This window comes from Lampetra planeri, chromosome 15, assembly GCF_965212315.1.
Source record: "Lampetra planeri chromosome 15, kcLamPlan1.2.h2, whole genome shotgun sequence".
Taxonomy (NCBI): Eukaryota; Metazoa; Chordata; class Hyperoartia; order Petromyzontiformes; family Petromyzontidae; genus Lampetra; species Lampetra planeri.
Genome location: NC_136121.1, coordinates 6196913 through 6215571, shown reverse-complemented (window position 1 = coordinate 6215571; position 18659 = coordinate 6196913). Strand labels below are relative to the sequence as shown.

At 46.1% G+C, this 18659-nt stretch overlaps 1 protein-coding gene across 4 annotated transcripts in view; it reads right to left on the bottom strand.

Annotated features, from left to right (window-relative positions):
* Positions 1 to 18659, bottom strand: part of OTUD4 (OTU deubiquitinase 4) — a 75497-nt gene that overhangs the window by 21897 nt on the left and 34941 nt on the right. For all 4 annotated transcript variants that reach the window (XM_078600879.1, XM_078600878.1, XM_078600880.1 and 1 more), the window contains 3 exons: positions 18361 to 18434; positions 17027 to 17288; positions 15291 to 15393 (listed from right to left, as the gene is read on the bottom strand). In XM_078600879.1, the coding sequence (XP_078457005.1) occupies positions 15291 to 15393; positions 17027 to 17288; positions 18361 to 18434 (439 nt within the window). The remainder of the gene's footprint in view (positions 1 to 15290; positions 15394 to 17026; positions 17289 to 18360; positions 18435 to 18659) is intronic.

Below are 18659 nucleotides of genomic sequence, written 5' to 3'. Positions count from 1 at the left end.
TTTCCTTCAATCAATGAACAATGCTTCACGTTTGATTCATGACGTCACCAGCAATTGAAACCCACCACCCTATATAAATGCAGTAAAGCATAGGGGGGGGGAAAGAAAGAAAGGAGCTACGACTGGGACCGCAGAGTAGTGCATGCGTATTTGTGCATGCGTGTCTGTGGGTGCGTGTGTCTGTGGGTGCGTGTCTGTGGGTGCGCGTGTCTGTGGGTGCGTGTGTGTCTGTGGGTGCGTGTCTGTGCATGCGTGTCTGTGCGTGCACTTCATTCTATGGGATTGGCACCCGTGCATCATTTCCTACTTTGTGCAAAATCCTAGCAAAAATCAACACCACATGCTCGTCCAAAATTTCCACAAACAAAACATGTGCTCAAGTTACCCGTGCGTTGGCACAAGCACAGGAATTGGTTCATGATTTCAGTTTTATGATGACCGCAGAATTTTGCCAAGTCTACTGCATGCGAGCGTACAGCGGGAAATGTGGTACTGCGTCGCTAATTATAAACAAATACGTTGATGCGGAGGGGTCGTGCCGCAATGAATCACGCACCACGCTATAAACCCGACGGCCCGGGTTTGATTCCCAGCCATGGCTGACAAACTATAAAACTAAAAACATTTTTTTCTTTTACCAGGTAAGGCCCACTGAGCTACGGTATATAGCTTTTTTCCAGAAGCGACCACGCCACAGATGATAGTCGATATAGCTTAGCTCGCAGGTTTTATAACAGAGTAGATTAAAAAATGCCAAGATGCCTACTTCATACTGTACACACTTCTGGAAGGACAGTAATGATTATTCATTAATTAAAGTTGATTCTTAAAACTCACGAATCATTAATCAAACCAACATATTTTGCTGCGTACATGTCGGTAATTAATTCGTGCGATCCATGCAGCCGCTACACAGCAGCTGGTACACACTACCATGGAACAATAATAATAGAATCTTCAATTGGCGAGTTGCAAGCTCATCGGATCGGAGGTGAGCGAATCCTTAGGCGGCTGACAAGAGGGATACGCATAACCTAAAAACAACACATGAAAGAAATTGAACGTACATACACACAACACGAACGCCCACTGTGATGCCAAGCACGCGAGTCGCGCAGACCCGCGTGCGATTCGCTATCATTTATTTCTTTCGTTTTTTTTCATTGGGCAGAGCGAGAACCCCGGACAGGTTTCCGTAAATGGGCCGCGGCCGCGCCGATCCTGGGGCTCCAACAATCCGGCACAGGGGGTGGGGCGGCCGTGCCAGCCACCGCCGGAAGGGAACCCCGACTGCTGCTGGGAATGTGGACGCCGCACAGCCGCGAGGAATTCCCGAACAGGACAACACGCACACATGTAGACACGTAGACAAAGATCCGGCCCCCTCCCCCCGCGCCCCGGTATAGCCTCAATTGACTGTTGAGGCAAGTCTTTGTTACCGAGCGGAGATGATGGCCGGCATGGCACACGAGGGGGCAAGTAGCCAGCAACATGCCCAGCAGCTTTTGTCTCCCTAGTGCCGATGTTTACACATGTTTACACATGTTTACACATGTTTACACATGTTTACACATGGCACAAGGTACTCGTTTGAGGCTGAGTCGACCTAAGGAAGGGCCACGAGCAGGTCAGATTATAACACAGGTCAACAAAAAAAATTCTGGCCTGAACTTTTGCCGCTGTTTTAGACTAATTTCAGGGTGCTGATTCCAAATCTGATCTCAGATTTGCTCTATCACATCTCATTTTTATGCTATCGGCATACCCCATTTTCATTGATTTTACCCGAAATTAACTCTGTCACTTATGATTGCAAGTTGTTGCGAGTCAGTGACTGCTTTAGTGTTAAAATATGGTGCTGTATTTTTAGGCTAGTGTGTTTATAATTTAATTTTATGTAGATATCCACATTTATTTAATATTTTTCTTCTGCAGTTTTTATTGAAAATGCAATATTTGCTATCTCAAAAACCTGATGTGATAGACAAAAACTGATGCCAGATTTGAAATCAGAACCCCAAAATTGCATTAAACCCGTTGGAATACCTTATGCCAGAAAAAGTGTGTTGACCAGTGTAACTGATATGAGCCGTGACCGGGAATCGCGTTCAAAGCGCAGTCCGTATGCGGACACACACACTCGGCGTGGCAGATACACACACGTGCACATGTACGTACACTTGTCACACATATTCTTAGGTTTTTTCGGTAAAGTCACGTAGGTAAAACATTAAAATTAATGAAAGTAAAATAAAATAAAAATCACGACGTTTCGGAGGCAACACAAGTCTCCGTCATCAGGTGGGACCGTCACAGCCAGATTAGCTGCATCAAGTGAGGCAATGATTCAAGATGTAATCCCTTAAAAGCAAGTTGAGGGGGGAGGAGAGGGGGGCGGAGCTCATTAGAATGTGGTAGCCAATGAATAGAACGTATCGGGAGGGAGGGGGGCGGGGCTCAAAGACGGCACGACGTGTCACACACATGCATACAAGTGTGTGCATATGAATGCCCGCAAACAACCACAGCTATAATGCACGCACGTAACATGCACACGTGAGTGAACACTTTAAACAGTCACCAAACGGCCACTAAGCGATGGTGATATCACGACACCGCTTGTGTCAGGTTAGGTGCACTTCGAGGCCGTGTAAAGTGTGGAAGGCTCGAAGGCAGGAGGCCACAGGAGAGGCCAGGGTTTTAAACGATGGAGAGGATTGACATATGTACCACCTGTGTTCTTAACAATGCCACACATACAAAGGCCCCCCCATACAGCCTTTTACAGTCATGGCGCATGAGAGGGTGGTGTGACTAGCACTCCACACCACACCGCCTTTGTCTCCCCAGGGCTGATGTTTACAAACAACATCCTGTTTTCAATTTTGGCTGAGTCGAACTCGGCGAGAGCAAGAACTGGTGCTGCTGTCACTCACCATTGATGTTAGCCATGGCCAGGAACTCAAATTTAGAATGTACATATTTATGGGATGAGATATCCACTCAAGGCCAAGTCCACCGAGGTGCATTGCAGACCAGGTCTGCTGTAGAACCCAGACAGCTGGTGTTGCAGTGCAGATGTAAACCACCGCAACACCACCGATCCTTACCCCTTCTTATAAACGCTCTTATTTGTATTCTGCTGACCCCTTAAAGGTCAAACAGAATTTAGGACACAGTAGCAACAAATTCTGCAGACCTGATGGCTAAGCAAACGTAAAACTGGGCTGGCGCTACTGGAAGCCAATATCATTTGCTACAAAAAAATTCCTTCTCATTTTTCCCATCCCCGCCACCCGGTCCCAAAACTTCTGTGTGCATTAAATCCTTCTAAGCACCCCCCACCGCAAACACATTTAAAAAGTAATTTTAAGAAAATGCTTAGCTGCTGAGCACACAGTTGGTGGACGAGTCCCCAAAGGGGACAGATTGTTGTAGCGTGCGTCTGTGGGAGAGAAGGCGGAGGGGGGGGGGTGATGGAGAGGCTGCGGATTTGACCACGGCGGCCCCACAGTGGGCTGGCTCGTCACCAGCCACACAAGGCCAAGAAGCCACTCCAAAAACCGCTTTAAGAAATAATGCATTTTGCCTTGGCTTTTCTACGATCCCTTCAAGACGAATTTCACGAAAGCTTTGAACGATTGTATAAACCGTGTATCTTGCATCCTACCCAAGATGTAATTTTTCCTTAAAATTCCACTTTGTCTACTTAACCATCTTTCTCCCCACATTTTATTACACTGCGATAATGAAACCAGACTTACAGCACGAAAAAGGCACGAAATGCAGTAATGTAGCCAGTCTGGGTAAATACAATAATAAACAAATGGACCACTTCATTCTGCTGATGAGACCCGTAATGGTGAAGCCAGTCGTGGTTTTCTTAAACAAATGCTGCTTGGTTACCGTAACTCAGTGGACACCCTTGACGACTTTGTAAAATGAGACGTTGCATTAAAGAGATTTTCCAGGTAAATGCGAACAAATGAATACATGCGTGCATACATCAGGAAGGCCACTTACTCAACAGACTGAAACATATTTTATATTCATGTGGACATATACATAACGAAGATTCAAGTTATTGATTGTACAGGATGGCTCAAAAGTAAGGTCAAACAGGGTTATTTCATTTAATTTAACACTGGCATTAAAACATTATATTTGTCTGCTCATTAAGTATCTATTATCACGATTGATATCTATGTTTCCTCTTCCTTTTCAGGTGACATTTAAAAGTGGAAAGAAAATTAACTGAAAACAAATTAGTTCAATTAGTTTTTTGTACGCTAAAGAAGGCAGCGATGATTAAAAAAAAAGTCCTAAATTAACTTCAAAAGAGAATTCATGTATATGCATTAATGTTAATGGCAGTGAGCTTTAACGTGTGTTAAATTCAATTAAATAAACCGAGGCGATTTGTGTCCAAACTTTTGGGCCAACCTGTAGTATGGTACTTGTCCTATGCGTCTCAACAGAACGCATTCATGATGGACTGGACTCGTATAATAGTGGCCAAAAACAAACATTTAAACTTACTTAGAAAACATTTTTTATGCCTAATGGTTACAATCATGAGTCGAAAGGAGGAAAAATTTACATTCATGCAATCGTTCTCACACTTCTAAAAGAAGAAATTGTTTCCAAGGTACAATTCATAATAATAATCATTTTCAAAATGACACCTGACAGTGGCCACCGACTGCACCCATGTCCCCGGGGGGTTAGACACAGTTTCCCTGCCGCCCCTCATTCACGTAACGAACTCTCTCTGCTCGTCCGTCTCATTTCTCCGCCTTCTTTCCATCCCCGAGGGCCCTTTCCACATCATCGTTGCCAAATGTTACCCGCACCCTTCCACCCCCCCCCTCCCGAGTCCCTCCCGATCTCCCTTGACGCACAAGCACGCACGTCGGCGCAGACAGGGAAAACCCGGCGCAGGCACCGATGCGCGCTGTGCGGTTGGTGTGGTCGCCGCCGCCGCCGCCGCCGCGGTTTGTAAACTCAGCGGGGGCTGCCGTATTTCGTGCGGGTGGTGTGTGGTCGTGTAGCCAGGCTGGTGAATGTGGCAGGTATTTCGCCAATGCGGCTGACGTGCCCTGTGTGGTTGAAGATTTTCATGCGACTGTCTTAAGTAATTATAATTACGTAATTATAATTACTTAAGACGGTCAATGGGGCTGTTCCAATAAAAGTGGCCAGTTTAATGAAAGTGGGTGGTTGAACTAACATGACTTGTTTAGTTAATGTCACTGGTTTAGTCAATGTGGTTGGTTTAGTCGATGCAAACGGCAAAGTCAATCAGGCTGTTTTAGCCAATGTGGATGATTTAGTCAACAAGGCTGGTTTAGAACACATTTACGAAACGTGGCCGCCTAAGTTTGCGTCTAGTTTAGTCATTGCGCCTCGCTGGTATATAGTGAGGTAACACTTGTCACTGTAGCTTGTTTGTATAGCTATATAGTAGCCAAGCGAGGGCAGCTCTACACACAGAACCCTCCAGAGTCTCTCTAAATCCAGCCTCGCCAGGTGCACCGTATTCAGCAGCACCAGCACCAGCAGCAGGAGGAGGAGGAGGAAACACATCGACGGTGAAAATCGAGTGACCGAGCTGCGTCATCAACTCATCTTGCTTGTTTTGCCAACGGGATCAAGTTGCCGAGTGTACTTAACACTCGACGGCAATGCCCCCACGCCACGTGACGGAATTGGCGAAAGAGACATCGAGCGTTGGAGCTGTTGGTTCACGTAATGCGCTCGAGCCTCAGTTCGAATCAGCCACCACGACTGACGTCAGTGGCGAGTGATATCCAAACCGCCCCTGGCTCCCCCGCTTGAACGAACCCCGCACTCACCAGCGTTAAGTGTGGTCGCGCAATCCACATCCAACGGTGGACTTGTAATAAAGAGATGTAAATTACATTCAAAAACACATTGTTGGTCGCGGACAATTGTGCCTAAATTTTTCTGTCGCTCGCTTAACTAACGTCGTCACCGTCTCGAAATTCCAAAACAAACGAGCGGAGGTTTGCGGAAACAACGATGTGAGCTCTTGCCGTGACAATGCAATCGCACTTGCGACGGTTTGCAGCCAAAACTACGACGGGTAAGAAGTCAAGCGCTGTATTTAAAGATGATACCACCTGGCTTTGAAGAAACCTGCACGTGGATAATAAACTCTCTCCCTTCTCGATTGCCAACCACCGCACGTACACACAACAACCTCGTCGATATGCAGGGGGCTACGCTTCGAGAGCACACATTGTGAAATAAACAACATTTTCCAGTAATGAAAAAATCACAGCCTAACTCCTTCCACATCCACAAATCAATTTGTGGTCTGGAAAACATGTTTTTTTGTACATATATTTTTTTTAACTGGGCCAGCAAATCTGTCTTGCGTTAATGGCCACTGTGGCTTATGAAATTTCGTCATTTACCTGCCATCCCATTGACTTTAAATCTAGCAATCAACCGACCCACAAAACACAGCCCCAAACAATGCCGGCAGTCTCCGTCAACCGTTGAAAAAAGTGCAGTGGAAAACTAGAAAGGCGTGGGGGAGACATATGGCTTCCCCCACCGCTGTAACCCTAGCTCCCTGCGACAGCTCTTCTTGAGCACTATAACCTTGACCTACTGACCTTAAGAGCTGAAAAATTGATCCCAACAGAGATGGCTTTGTCACCAACTATTCACGGAGGTTTCGTGGAGGTGAGAGATATATTGATGCGAAGAGACCAGACATACACACACGTTACTTTATCTTCCTCTCCGTCTCTCGCCTTGGGCATGGAAATTCAGTTTTGAAAAAGGGGCTCTCTCTTACTCTTTAGTTCTTTCGGTAAAGATCACGACGTTTCGATCGCAACACAAGCAATCGTCATCAGGGCTTTCTCTTCTACAGTGATATCAAACCTATCTCGGCCTGAGACTTTAACAAAACGAATTTTTTCCCCTAAATTAACACTCTACGAGTGCATTTTCTTGTGCACGCAGAAATAAATAATAAATCGTTTTTTCAAACGGGACCATTCATAAGCTCAGAAAAATGGGTTACATGGGTTGGAAACATTCGGTAAGGATACTTGCACCACAAACGTTTTACCAAATAGCTTTCATCATATGTAACTGTGTAAAGTTCAACCCAGAAACTACCGGAAAGTATGATGCCGCCAGACTGGGGAGCCAGCCAAGATGGTGATGTCATACTTTTTTCAGACACTGCATGCAGCAGGCTCAGGTCTGCTGAATTTGCCTGCTAATCTGGGTCCTGGGACTTTACCATTTCACTTACAATTCAGACGTATGAGTGCATTGTAACGTGCAGCATTAAACGTCCAAACGGGTTTGACAGGAGACATTTTATGTCTTTTCAGCGAGTCTAGTGTTCATGAATGAATGTTATACTGTCATCAGGCAGGCTTTCACATTTTATAGCTTATTTGTCCCGAGTCTTGTAAACGTATTTTCAGACGTTAATTGTCTCTAATGGTTTCCTCTCTGTCCCCTTGTGTATTTTTTGGGGTAAAAGTGCTTTTGCATCTTGACTTTATATATTTATTGAAAGTAAATGGATATCGCATAGAACTTAAAGCCACGATTCCACCAGACAATATCCTACAATGACTCGAGTCTTCAAATCATGCTGCAGGGATTTATTTCAATTAAGTGTGTAACAAATAGGTTTGATTCAATGTAAAGTATCACCAGTCATTAAAATCACAACGAAATCACGCTGTCAACAGAAGGCAGTGGAGCAAAATCCATTGTTGCACTGTACTATGCCACAACATCTATCCTCCAGGCCTTTATCAACCCACACCTATGCATGTACTGTGTGTTGAACTTCTTTCGCATCGTACGTAGCCAACTGTGCTAATCGGAGGTGTGGGGGGGGGGAAGGACAACAAACTAAACACAAAATCAGTTCAAGAAATTCGTTTTCTATCTAGATTTAAAAGTGTACAGTGGCTTCCTAATCTCGGAAGGAAGAGTGTTCCAGACAGCCGCAGAGGCGCATCTGAAAGCGCCGCGATGCAGCGACCGTCTTTGTTCGATGGAGAGACAAAAGCTGCTACTAAACATGGCAAAGTATGGTCAAATAACCCCCACAGCACGGGGAGGGCACTCATTCAGCAGAGGATTGACAAAAGGAATGTACATGTACGTGTATAGGTACATCCACAAACCAGGACGCCTAAGAGGGTTTGAGATATTATTGTTGCATGTTAGGGAATATGGCGATGAATCACTACTCACGGCCATTAGTTTTGATTTATAACCGGTAACTTCTGCAGCAAATTACAGAAGCACATTGGGCAGCGTAAGCTTACCGTTCTGCGACATCATTTGTAAGGATTAGGCCACACTGCATCCACAATGGCCCGAAATATAACCGTCAAACTCATCTGTAACTACACAGCAACAAAACATAAATTCAATTACACCAACGCAGGAAACAAAAAAAACCTGCGCAGCGCCCATTCTGAGACCGGGCGGGTTTCACCACGAGACGGAGGAAGTTCACGGACGGGCCCTGCGTGCAAAAATTGCGATGCGCACTTATTTTCAGAAAGGGGGGGATTTTTTTTTCTTTCTCCACCTGACATCATCAAGGCACCATCAGTCATGAGGTCATACCCAGATGGCAAAAGCAGTAGCTGTGCGCTGCCCTGGGAAGCGGCGCATCCATCAACCCCGGCGGCTGTCGACCAGGCGGGTGGTGGAGGAAGCATGACGGCCGGGCCGTGTGGAATGACAGCAAAACCGCGAGTGGGCACACGGGGGGCCCGGGTCTCAGACAGCAGACTGTACGCATGATGCACTTCTTTCGCACCGTACGTGGCCAACCATGCTAATCGGAGGTGCGGTGGAATGACAACAAACTAAAACACATAAAGCAGTTATAAAGAAATGGCTTTTCGGGCTAGATTATTTAAAAGTGCATAAGCTCCCAGTGGCATCCTAACATCGGAAGCAATGGCATTCCAGACGGCCGCAGAAGCGCATCTGAAAGCGTGCGATGCAGTAACCGTCTTTGTTCGATGGTTAGCCAAAAGCCGCTGTGTTTTCAGTAAAAACACTGCGCTCCTGTGCTTTACCCCCACCACCCCACCCCTACCGCCCCCCGCCCCCCTCCACCCACCCCAAAACCCTACCCTATTCTCCAGCCCTACCTACGCGCTCGTCCGTTCTCTTTCGTCAAGAGAACTGATCGAGCAGATGGAAGTCGCTTCAGCGTTGGCGGAGGGAAGGAGCGAAGTAGCGAGTATGAAATGCAGTAGTTCCAAGAAAGTGGGAATTGTATTACACGCGCGCTGTTGTGGGTAGCGATATAATCAACAGACATGGGTCTGTTTCACTGAATAAAAATAAAACAGCATTTGTCCCGTCAGCCTACGGGCCTTCTGTATTGATGTTTTTCAGCAGCATAACCATTCAGAGGACCATTTAGTCGCATAGGCTAATGGATGAAACATTAAGTTAAGTTACATGGTAAGATAGACCCTTATCTATCCGCTCAGTATTTAGTATCGAGACACTTTTTCAGATGGGTCTTGTATTGGGACGAGCATTTATTTGGCATCAGGGAGGCAACCGGAGTACCCGGAGAAAATCCACGCTTACAAGGGGGCAACACTGGCCAGCTTGCATCCCTGCACGCTTTTGATAGCCTGGCAAGCGGTGGCAGTTACCCATACAAGTGCTGGACATCTGCGAAAAAGAGCCTTCTAGCTCAACGGATTCCTCCAGTATAAACAAATATTCTGATTCTTATTAAGTCCTAAACCAGGGTGGATGCTGCTAAGCTTCCGAGAAATGACGAGATGGCGTATATTTAGGGTGATTCTGTCACAGGAAATGATGTCTGGACAATTCCTTTGTTTTGGATGTGATACAAATCCCTAAAAACACTGAACTCTAAAACATCTGTATTAAGGGGGTCAGCAGTCTGCATGCTCTACTGCCATCTACAGACTACCTTTCTGGTCTGTGAGCAAGTACATCAGGGTCACGATTCCAGAACCTAATGATTATATTTCACATTGTGGTCAACGGTGGCACCTCTTGTGGCTGTAGGTGGCGTGAACACTCGTTGACCTACAACATACACAAATCGATAAACAGCCATCCTCACGCACGCGATTCCACGCAAGTATAGTGCGCTTCAGAATTAATATTGAATGGATGCAATTACCACCCCCTACATTACATGCACGGTGATCTCTAGGGAATCCACCAACCCCACCACCAAGGGCAGAATTTGAGTGTTGCGCCACCTTGCCCATGAGACCATGTGACGGCGGTCGCTGATTGCAGAGTCCAGGTTGATCAAGGATGCTGACGCGTTTGTGCAAGGGTTGCAAATTGCCACCTCCAGAGGTAATTTTTCAAGTAACAATTCCCCCCCCCCCCCCCGCTTGGGACAACTCAAAAAATTGCAACGCAATCACAGCCGCGGTTTCAATGCAGACGTGATTATCCATCTTGATTTTACCGTCTCATTTGTATTTCCCGTCTAGTTCCATCTCATTCGACCCATCAGCCGTGCATTCGTTAAAATCAACTTTTGAGCCCAATGAGATGAACCATGTTTTTTTTTCTCAAGAGATGCCTGCCAAAAAGATAATTGCATACAGGCATACAATTAGCATGACTCATACACGAACCATAAATAATGTGTTCCTAGATGCACGATTCTATTGTTTGGAATACATCTCTCGGTTCAAAATTGTCAAGTCGCGCGTTGTACCCAAGAGTGCAATGAGATTCTCGCGTGTGCATCGAGATCGGTGGTCCAAGTCCAGCCATTGCCGATCGACCACACACACACACTCTCTCCCAGCTGAGGGCATAATGCATTGCGCCAAAGGGAAAGACACGATTGCACAATGGAAGCTAGATGGCTCCTCTCACACAGCAGCCAAGATAAGTTTGCCAAAATGAGCCACTTGGGAAGCCGATCCTCAGATTAGGCAGCCACAAAGTCAACCTTATTATAAATAATACGTATGGGGTGGCACTGTGAAGGTGATTTTATATAGTTTTAGAAAACATGGCTTATTTATGAAAGAGTAAATGGTTTGACACGGACACAAACTGAAGACCCTGAGTCACGTCAAGAATTGTCTCTTACTCCAAATAGAGCTGTTCGTTGCCTGCTGTATTGATGCCCGCAGGTGGGTGGAAGGGGCACGTGTTAGTGTCAATAGTGTTTGTGCATTTGGTAAGAAGGCCCGCAATTAACAAAAACCCACAAAGGGTCCGTGAAAGGAAAAATGGCGGTGGCGACCGTGAAGACGTACGTATGTTGAACTTCTTACGCACCGTACGGAGCCAACCGTGCTAATCGGAGGTATGCAGTAACGACGTTGGGCCAGCAGAGCCAGGCGAGCCGACAGACGCAGGGACCTCCCACGGCGCTGCCACATGACGGCTGCCACGCTTAATTTAGGCCCGCGTTGGGTTACGCCGCGACGGAAGCTGCGGCGCGGATGAACCGCGGCGCGGATTCGAAAACGTTTGGGTGGCTGGGGGGCAAAAGCGTCGGGATAGGGTCGAACGCCTCTCTGTACATTTTTTTTTGTTCACGGTGCAGGAATTGTGCAAGCGGGCACAAATTTGTAAAATACGACTACGACGCGCAGTTAGCGCCAAGTCATGCGCAAGGCATGCCCGGTGGAAAAGAACATTCAACCCTTATTTTTGGAAAACAAACTGCGGGAACCTCATGCACATTCGAGCTTCGGATTTTTTGCTGCGCTTGGGAAATCTGCGGAGATGAAGCGAGGCAGTGACGTTCATCTCAATGTCTGTTGCTTCAGAGGTGGCCCCCCGCGCGGTTAGCACGCTGCGCTGTGAACCCGGCGACCCGAGTTCGATTCCTGACCACGGATTAGCGAGTTTTCTTTAGACTTGCGAAGACATATTTAGACAATAGTATGATTCATTTCGTGTGATTTGTCCTGCGCTTGTACATGTGTTTATAAAACGGGTGATTTAAATATTTGTTATTTCTGCACAAAACCGAGTTAAAAGATTTAGGAAATCAGTTTTATTAAAAAATGCATGTTAAAATTGAGGGAAAAATAAATATACAAGTAACAAATTAAATGGAGTGTCATTAAAGTACTGCTTATACCTCAAATGTATATGCAAATGTGTTGAACCAAATGTAGTCCGTGCATATCAGCCCATACAACTATACACAAATAGCATCACCCCAGGCTGTGTTTTTCGTTCAACCCCATCGGAAAAGTTCATGTTTGACTCACACTGAGACAATCGCCCCAAACCCAAATCCATATAAGTGCTCTACAAATATTGCCTTCGTCTTATTTAAATGCCATCTTGACGGCACCCTCACCTGACTTCCAAAAACGATGACTGCCAAACGGTGAAAGATATATTTCTTAAAAAAAAAACACAAGAGTCGATAGCCAGGAATAAAAAAAAAAGCAGGTTACTGCGCACTTTGCAGCCTCGTTTCATCTTGGGAAATGCCAAAGTTAGTCAAAAAAAGTTGATCATCTCGTGTTGACACAGCGGGGCCACTACTTCCGCAGCGGTGTTTGTTTGGAGCGGCCGATGGCCTCAGTGGGTGGCATCTGCTCGCTAAACAACGTGTGGCAGCTTCGAGGGGAGGAGGTTGGGGAAAGAGACAACTGACCTCAGTCGCGCGGTGAAGGCACAGAAATAGACAAAGAGAGCGGCATTGCCCACCGCTGAAAAAACACCGGCCCAGCGACGGAGTGCGGCGTGTTTGGTGTCACTTTTTGGTTCTTTCGGTAAAGTCACGTATAAAGATAAAAGAATAAATTAAAGACTAGCATACGACGTTTCGATTGCAACACAAGCAATCATCATCAGGTATAAATGAAATAAAAACACAAATCTAGTTTGGTGTTCATCTTCTTGGTTCTTTCGGTAAAGTCACGTAGAAGGGAAATAATAAAATAATACAAATTTGACATAATAAAATAATTCTCACGACGTTTCGGCCACAACGCAAGCAGCCGTCCTCAGGTGAAGAACAGGTCTGTCGGAAAGACAGCGTCTCATGGTCTCAGCTCGCCACAATCAAAAATTATAAGAAACTGTAAAATGAAAAGTGGATTTTAAATTAGTTTGGCAGGTTCAGCTCCGAGAGGTAAAATTTGCCCACCATAATAAAGGTTTCTTGGGTTAGATCGCATAAATATAAACGTGTCGTTAAAACCGCCACCACTAACCCAAAACATCTGTATTATGGATATACTATTGGTCGCGAGAGAGCCTATGTGCTCAACCCAATTTGTACACGCCAAACAGTTGACAAGCAGAAAACAATTATTTACAGATCGGAAGAGGATATCTACAAGCGCAATGAAGCGACTCCAAAAGTACTTCTTTCGTGTCACTTGACTTGGCGCGATGCTCTGCTGACAACAACATTTCGGAAGGACGTTTCCTTGCCTCGTGCCGTGGTTATATTTGAACATAGGATGTAAGCGGAGCTAAAGTCAACTTATTTCAATACTGTCAATTCAAGAGCTCGCCAGGTAACTTTGGATGAGAACACTGGGCTGGCACCGCTGAGATGGTGGGTTTCGATCTGGCCAAGCGTAGTAAGTTGAGGGCCTCAACCCGGTCGCCAATGTCCACGTACAAATTCTAATATTAAATTAGTATTTTCAATCGATTTGGCAAAAGAAGACTAGCTCTGAAAATGAAATAACTTATCTTACGTTTTGATGACAGTGTGATCAACATCTTTACAACAGGCCACATAGGGAAGTGGAAAATAAGAGGTTTGAAGAGGAGGTGATCTCATAAAGCAGTTCTGTGAGATCTTCTTCCATGCGCTAATCACTCGCATGCGTCGATACAATGGATAATACCTCGTCTCACGGCATGATACCAATAGTACAAGCTGAATAAAACTGACACAAATCTTATTTTAAGCCACCAATTCTATAAAATAACCAAGTTCCTCCCATGAATCCAAGTCACAGCAGGGTCAACCTTACACACCAAAAATAACATACGTTTTTTTTCCTTATGTACACACTAAATAAAGTTTAAATAAAATTTTCCAGAACTGCCTTTTATTCACACAACTTTCCATCAACACATTTCCTTTAGTGTAATATAAAAAGGTAACTTTTCCCAACAATTAACTCGTATATTTTTACAAAGACTCGTTTAGTAACCTAATTTATGCGCTGGTGGAAAGGCAAACGTTGGCAGAAATTGCACTTTGCCAACACATTCATCAGGCCCATTGTCCAAGCAGGCCACGAAGATTTGTGAAGACCCCATCCATAGTTTGTGCTGATCAACAACTTTCATGTGTTGGTAGGAAGGCAAACGTTGGCAGAAAGTGCACTTTCGCCAACACATTAATCAGGCCCATTGTCTAAGTAGGCCACGAACATTTGTGAAGACCCCACACCTCAGATTGTAAATGTTGTGGCTGGGCTCTCCAACACACCGGTGTGCTGTACTCGTAACGAATTGGCACCTTCTGTTTACGTGACAAACCTTACTAATTGCTGTGTTGGGTGGTGGTGGGTTTAACGACACATTCATATATTTACACGATCTAACCCAAACAAACCTGTATTAAGACCCCACCAAAGTATGCGTTGATCAAAATAAACTTTACCAAAATGCCCAGCGCTACGTGGGCCTCCACCGCCCTCTTGTGTTTGCTGTCAGGCAGTAGACGGACTTTCAATGTCTCAGGCTACAGTGTTGTAGTACTATGTAGAAAAACGAGTTCCTTTGATGATTTAACTTGTTTTTTTTACATGCCCCTGTCTGCATTGCCCAACGAAAGAAAAAAAGTGCCGAATGCTGGCAAGCCATACTTCACCACGCTGGTCAGTGTAGGTTGGGTGAAAGCACAGATGAGGGAGGAGAACAGTAGCAATACAAAAATGGATTTCTGCTGCAGCCGATAGCAACCTTCTAAGCATCGTAGTCACACCCACCTACTACTATCCAGGCTCAAGCCGGCTTAGCTTCCGGGACATATTATGATCGGGTGTGTTCCAGATGATTTGGTCATAGGTGTCATTTCTTCTATAAGAAAGCATTAATGGCCAACTTTCCGAGTTTATTTTTGATTGGTGTCTCGAAGCTACGTGCCACTGAATTAGGTGGTGGTGGGTGCCGAGGGGAGGGGGGGGGGGTGAAAATCATTACTCTCCTAATACAAAATAAATGAAAGCAAAAAACATCGGCGCACACATTTTAGGCGCAACGTACAAAGAAAAAGGCGAAAGGAGAGACGGTGAACTCACGGGAAGCGCTGGGAAGGCCGTGTCACTGGGCACTAGGCCTTCGTCCGCCGTCTGTCGGTACCACGGGTCGCTCACTTGAGGAGACCGCATCCGCCCGAATGCTCTGGGCAACACAGGAGAGAAAGAAACTCCAGTGAGTACAATCATAATACTAGAACTATAAACTATTTTATTTTACGGTACCAGGTATTTTTTTCCATTTAAAGCTTTCGTGACTGCAGGGATTCATCTTCTTGGTTCTTTCGGTAAAGACACGTAGAAGGGAAATAATAAAATAAAAATAAAACATAATAAATACAATTCTCACGACGTTTCGGCCACAACACAAGCAGCCATCCTCAGGTGAAGAACAGAGCTGTCGGAAAGACAGCGCTCCAATGAACACCGCTAAGCTTGTCAGCGTATTTAAGCTGAGTGAGAGGAGCAGAGCGCCTTGACAAATGAGTTTCCATATCAACAGAGGAATTTAGCATAGATAATGTGAGAGATTAGCATGATGTTAAAGTACCAGGTATGTAAGGCCCCGCTGAGCTGTAGAGATAATTTTCAGAAGCGACCTCGCCACAGCGAATGATAGCTCAACGAAGCGGCTTATCGCATGGAAATTTATATCAGACAAGTACTCTAAACGCAAGTTGATTCTAAATGTGGAGAAAGAAACCCGGAGGACCCGTTGAACAACACACGCGACCACGGGGAGAACATGCAAACTCCAAATATACAGGGAGTCAGGGTCGGGATCGAACCCACGACCTCCTGTACACCAGGCGAGGTAGTTAACATCTCGCCACCATGACGCACTCCCTTCCTCCAGCCATCCGTGCGGTCAACTCCCTGGCTCCGTTCAAGTCCAGGCTCAAGACCTTCCGTACTCCTCCTCTGTCTCCGACTGCTATCATGCCCCCAGCACTGATGTTTGCATATTGCACCAGGTGCTTATTTAAGGCTGGATGTGGACTCTCACACACGCATACACAAGCGCTAACACTCATACACCACAACATACACGTAAAGATACTCCATATAGCATAGAACAGACTGTTGTGGCAAGTGTGGTTAGCAAGCGCCGATGAGCACGGCACGGCACACGAGGGCATGGGTGGCCAGTACCATGCTTGGCCACAATCCTAAAAACTCATTAAAGACTGAGTCACCTTAGGGGAGGCCCAGGACCAGTCAAAATATTTGCCACTTTTATTGGCCGTAAACTACATGCACAAGACAAAGACCCCTCCTCTTTATAGCCTTAACGGACCTTTGGGAGTAATTGCTATTCGTGAGCACCTACGAAGGCTGGAACGATACACGAGATGGTGGGTGGCCAAGCACCAGTCGTGGTTGACACACTGCTCCAGGTACTCATTTGAGGCCGAGTCGACCTAGGTAGGGGAGGCCCAGGATCGGTTCAGATAATCGTCACTGGTATTGGCTGTGAGAGGGAATGTAACTCAGGTCGCTGGATTCATAGCAAAGTGTGATAACCACTACACGACCGTTTTCCACTACATGCGCACACACAGACAACAACAACAGCCGCCATTTGCCACTAAGTGGCCTTGAAGTCACCAAGGCACTTGTACCAAGCCAGGTGCACTGCCAAGGCCACATGAAGTATCGAAGGCTGGCTGGAGGTCAAGGAACGGACCAGATGCCATGAGCTTACTGAGATAACTGGCGGATCCACCACCAAAGACAAAGATACCCCGTATAGCGTTAACAGACGCACACACACCCACCTTGCTTGATGGACCGGCCCCACTGCCTTGCTGGGTGGCCCTCCCTGAACGAGGCCAGAGTAGTCCATCATGGACGGGTTGTACTCCATGCTGCAGTCGTGCTGCGCCAGCGAGCGCATGGCCCCTGACTTGTGCTGTTGCTGCTGCTGCATGCGTGGGGGGAGGCTCATCTGACCGCGGGGGGCGCCCTCCCTCTCTCCCGGGCGTCCTCTCACGTCCCGCCTCTTCCCACCCTTGTTCCAGCCGTCCTGCTCCGCCAAGTCTGGAGAGATCGGGCACGAACGTAAACGTAACATCCGACGTGAAGATCTGTGCAAAAGTCGATACCATCAATTCCTGGCCACATTGCGGGCCGACACCTAAAATGCTTAGCAAGCTCTGGTTGTCTTCCCTCCAAGTATTAACCAATCTTGATTTGAAGCTTTCGTGACTGCAGGAATCCATACTCTTTGGTTCTTTTGGTAAAATCACGGAGGTAGAAAAATAAAATAAAAAATAATATATCACAATTTATTTGTTTCTACCTACGTGACTTTACCGAAAGAACCAAAGAGTAAGTATCAACCAGGCTGAAAATCTGCTTAGCTCATGAGATCTGATAAAATCGGGCACAGTTAGTGTGATTTGGTCAAAATTACTTTACCACTGCAAATAATTTGAGTTTGAGGTCAAGAGTTCATCGCAGCGAATGTTGCTCTGCTAAACCCGGTCAGATTTTGTCTCTCCACGTGCTGCTACCGTGCACCTCTTCTGTTCTGTCGTCCTCCGGTAATGTTACCGATGATACAAAGCCTGCCCATCGCTTCCTTCATCCCGTCAGATGCCTTAGCTGTTGCAGTGCCAACAATCCACCTTCAAGGTATATTCCGTCAATTTCTTCGCCAGCACCTGGCGTTAGCGCTTTCCCACGATCGCCAACCTCCAGGTGTCACCCAAATGTGCATCCTGGTATCCTGCCCTTCTCCATCCTGCACACGTGCCCCACTCACTGCCACGTCTATGCCCGCTTACATCAACAAAACTATGTTGCGATGCTTTAAGAGTCTGAACCTTGAAGTCGGTAACTCTCGTGTCGTTGAATTCCGAGCCATGCATTGCATTGCACACAATGTACAAATTAAATGTGGCTCAAATAATCAGGTGTTAAACTTACTCATGTACTAAAAAACGCTCATTGACGTCAACAGAATGAACGCAGCTGGCGCTGCGAGCCACGCGATACGAGGCATGCGCAGTTTTGTCGATCAAAGTGAAATGTATTCACCCCCCGTGTGTGGGGCCACACGGCAGCCCTGATAAATAATTTGTGCGCGCGCGTCGCTGTAAGAGGATACCTGGAGCCGATCCCCAGTACGTTAGTGTCGGGTTCCAGGAGAGCGGCTTCAGATTCTTCAAGGCAACACATTTACTGAAACACACGCACGCATTATCATGAAATCGCACCGAGACACACATTGACAAAAACATGTTTTATTTCAACCAGGTAAGGCCCACTGAGCTGTACAGTATAGCTCTCTTTCAGAAGCGACCTGGCCACAAATGATAGCGCAACGAAGTGGCTTATTGCGTGGAAATTTGCAGCAGCCAAATACTCTAAATGCATGTTGATTCTAAATGTGGAGAAAAAAAACAG